The 1,536-nt window shown below is 55.4% G+C and overlaps 1 protein-coding gene across 1 annotated transcript in view; it reads right to left on the bottom strand.

Moving 5' to 3' along the window:
• The window catches only part of Prkx (protein kinase, X-linked), a gene marked incomplete at its 3' end in the record, with an annotated part of 60,259 nt that overhangs the window by 15,459 nt on the left and 43,264 nt on the right, over positions 1-1,536 (bottom strand). The window contains 1 exon segment of the mRNA XM_013505599.1: positions 671-790. Coding sequence (XP_013361053.1) covers positions 671-790 — 120 coding nt within the window.

The raw sequence follows: 1,536 nt of genomic DNA on the forward strand, positions 1-1,536 counted from the left end.
TGGATGATGGGTGAATGGATGATGAATAGGTGAGTGGACATATAGATGGAGAAACAGATAGTCAGATGGGTGACTGGTGGTTTCCCCGACTTCCCACGTCTGCACAGACCTCCTGTCCCCTTCCAGGGGAGTCCTTTGTTGGGGTCGTCCAGTTGTGCCGCCCCTCAGCCACCCTGGAGGCATCGACTCTTTCTGTACCCGGGTCAGGAGGGAGAAATACCTGGGCCTGTGTTTCCCACCAGTTACCCAGGGGAAGCGGGTGACTGCCCTAATTTCTCACAATTTGGGGTGAAAACCCCCTAGCAGGGCACCCGAATGCAGGCAAGAGCCGCTGCTGTACCCCGTTTGCAGCAGGAAAGGCTGATTTCCAGGTCACCCCCTCCGCTCTCGGCCCTGCGGGGAACCTGCGGGCACAGCTGCTCAAGGGCGGCCCGGGCTGCACAGCGGGGCCTCGCACCCACCCATCCGTTCTCCCATGGGCACAGGGCAGCGAGGTTTGTCTGAAGCCAGCAGCAGGCGGGCACGTGGCCGTCTTTCTGAGGTTGTATTTTCTCTGGACTCGTGGTCCAGCAAGCTCAGCACAGGCGGGACAGAGATGGCCAGGGACGGGGATGGGTGGGCAGAGGGGACCGGTTCTGAAGCCGCCAGCCTCGTGCTCCGCGCTACTCACCCCGACAGCATCTCGAAGACGAGGATGCCCAGCGCCCACCAGTCAACGGCTCTGCCGTGGCCCTTGCTCTGGATGACTTCTGGGGCCAGGTACTCGGGCGTCCCACACAGCGTCCATGTCCTGCAGCAGAGGCGACAGGAGTCCACAAAGGTCAGCCGTGACGGCACTCAGTCGAGCCCAGCAAAGCCCGCGGGCCCCTGTGAGCACAGAGCGGGCGTGAGGGGGAAAGGCCAGGCGCGGTGGGTGGTGCACGCCTCGAATGCCAGCACGCTGGGACGCTGAGGCAGGAGGATTTCAAGTTGGAGCCCAGACTGGGTAATAAGTGAGACCTTGTATGCAAAGTAAAGATAAAAATGGGTTGTGGATATAGCTCAGTATGAAAGGCCTGGGTTCTATCTCCAGCACTACCTTCAAAGACAGGGAGAAAACAGACAGAAGACAGACAGAAAGACAGAGGATGGGTAGATGGCTGGATAGATAAGTGCATGGATGAATGGATGGATGGGTATAGGTAAATGAATATAGATAGATCGATGGTAGATGGATAGATAAGATGGAAAGAAAGAAAGAAAGAAAGAAAGAAAGAAAGAAAGAAAGAAAGAAAGAGAAAGAAAGAAAAAAGATAGGCAGATATGTACACACACAGATGAAAGACAGGTAAGTGGATGGATGGATGGATAGATGGGTCGGTGGGTGGACGGACGGGTGGGTGGATGGTTGTGTGCATAGATGTATACAGACAGACGGATGGATGGATGGGTAGACAGATAGATAAAGTGGATGGATGAATGAATGACTATAAAGATAGGTGATGGATGGGTGGATGGGTGGGTGGATGGATGGGTGGGTGGATGGATGGATGGATG

The sequence above is a fragment of the Chinchilla lanigera genome, unplaced genomic scaffold (assembly GCF_000276665.1).
Source record: "Chinchilla lanigera isolate Chin_1 unplaced genomic scaffold, ChiLan1.0 scaffold00098, whole genome shotgun sequence".
NCBI classification, from domain to species: domain Eukaryota; kingdom Metazoa; phylum Chordata; class Mammalia; order Rodentia; family Chinchillidae; genus Chinchilla; species Chinchilla lanigera.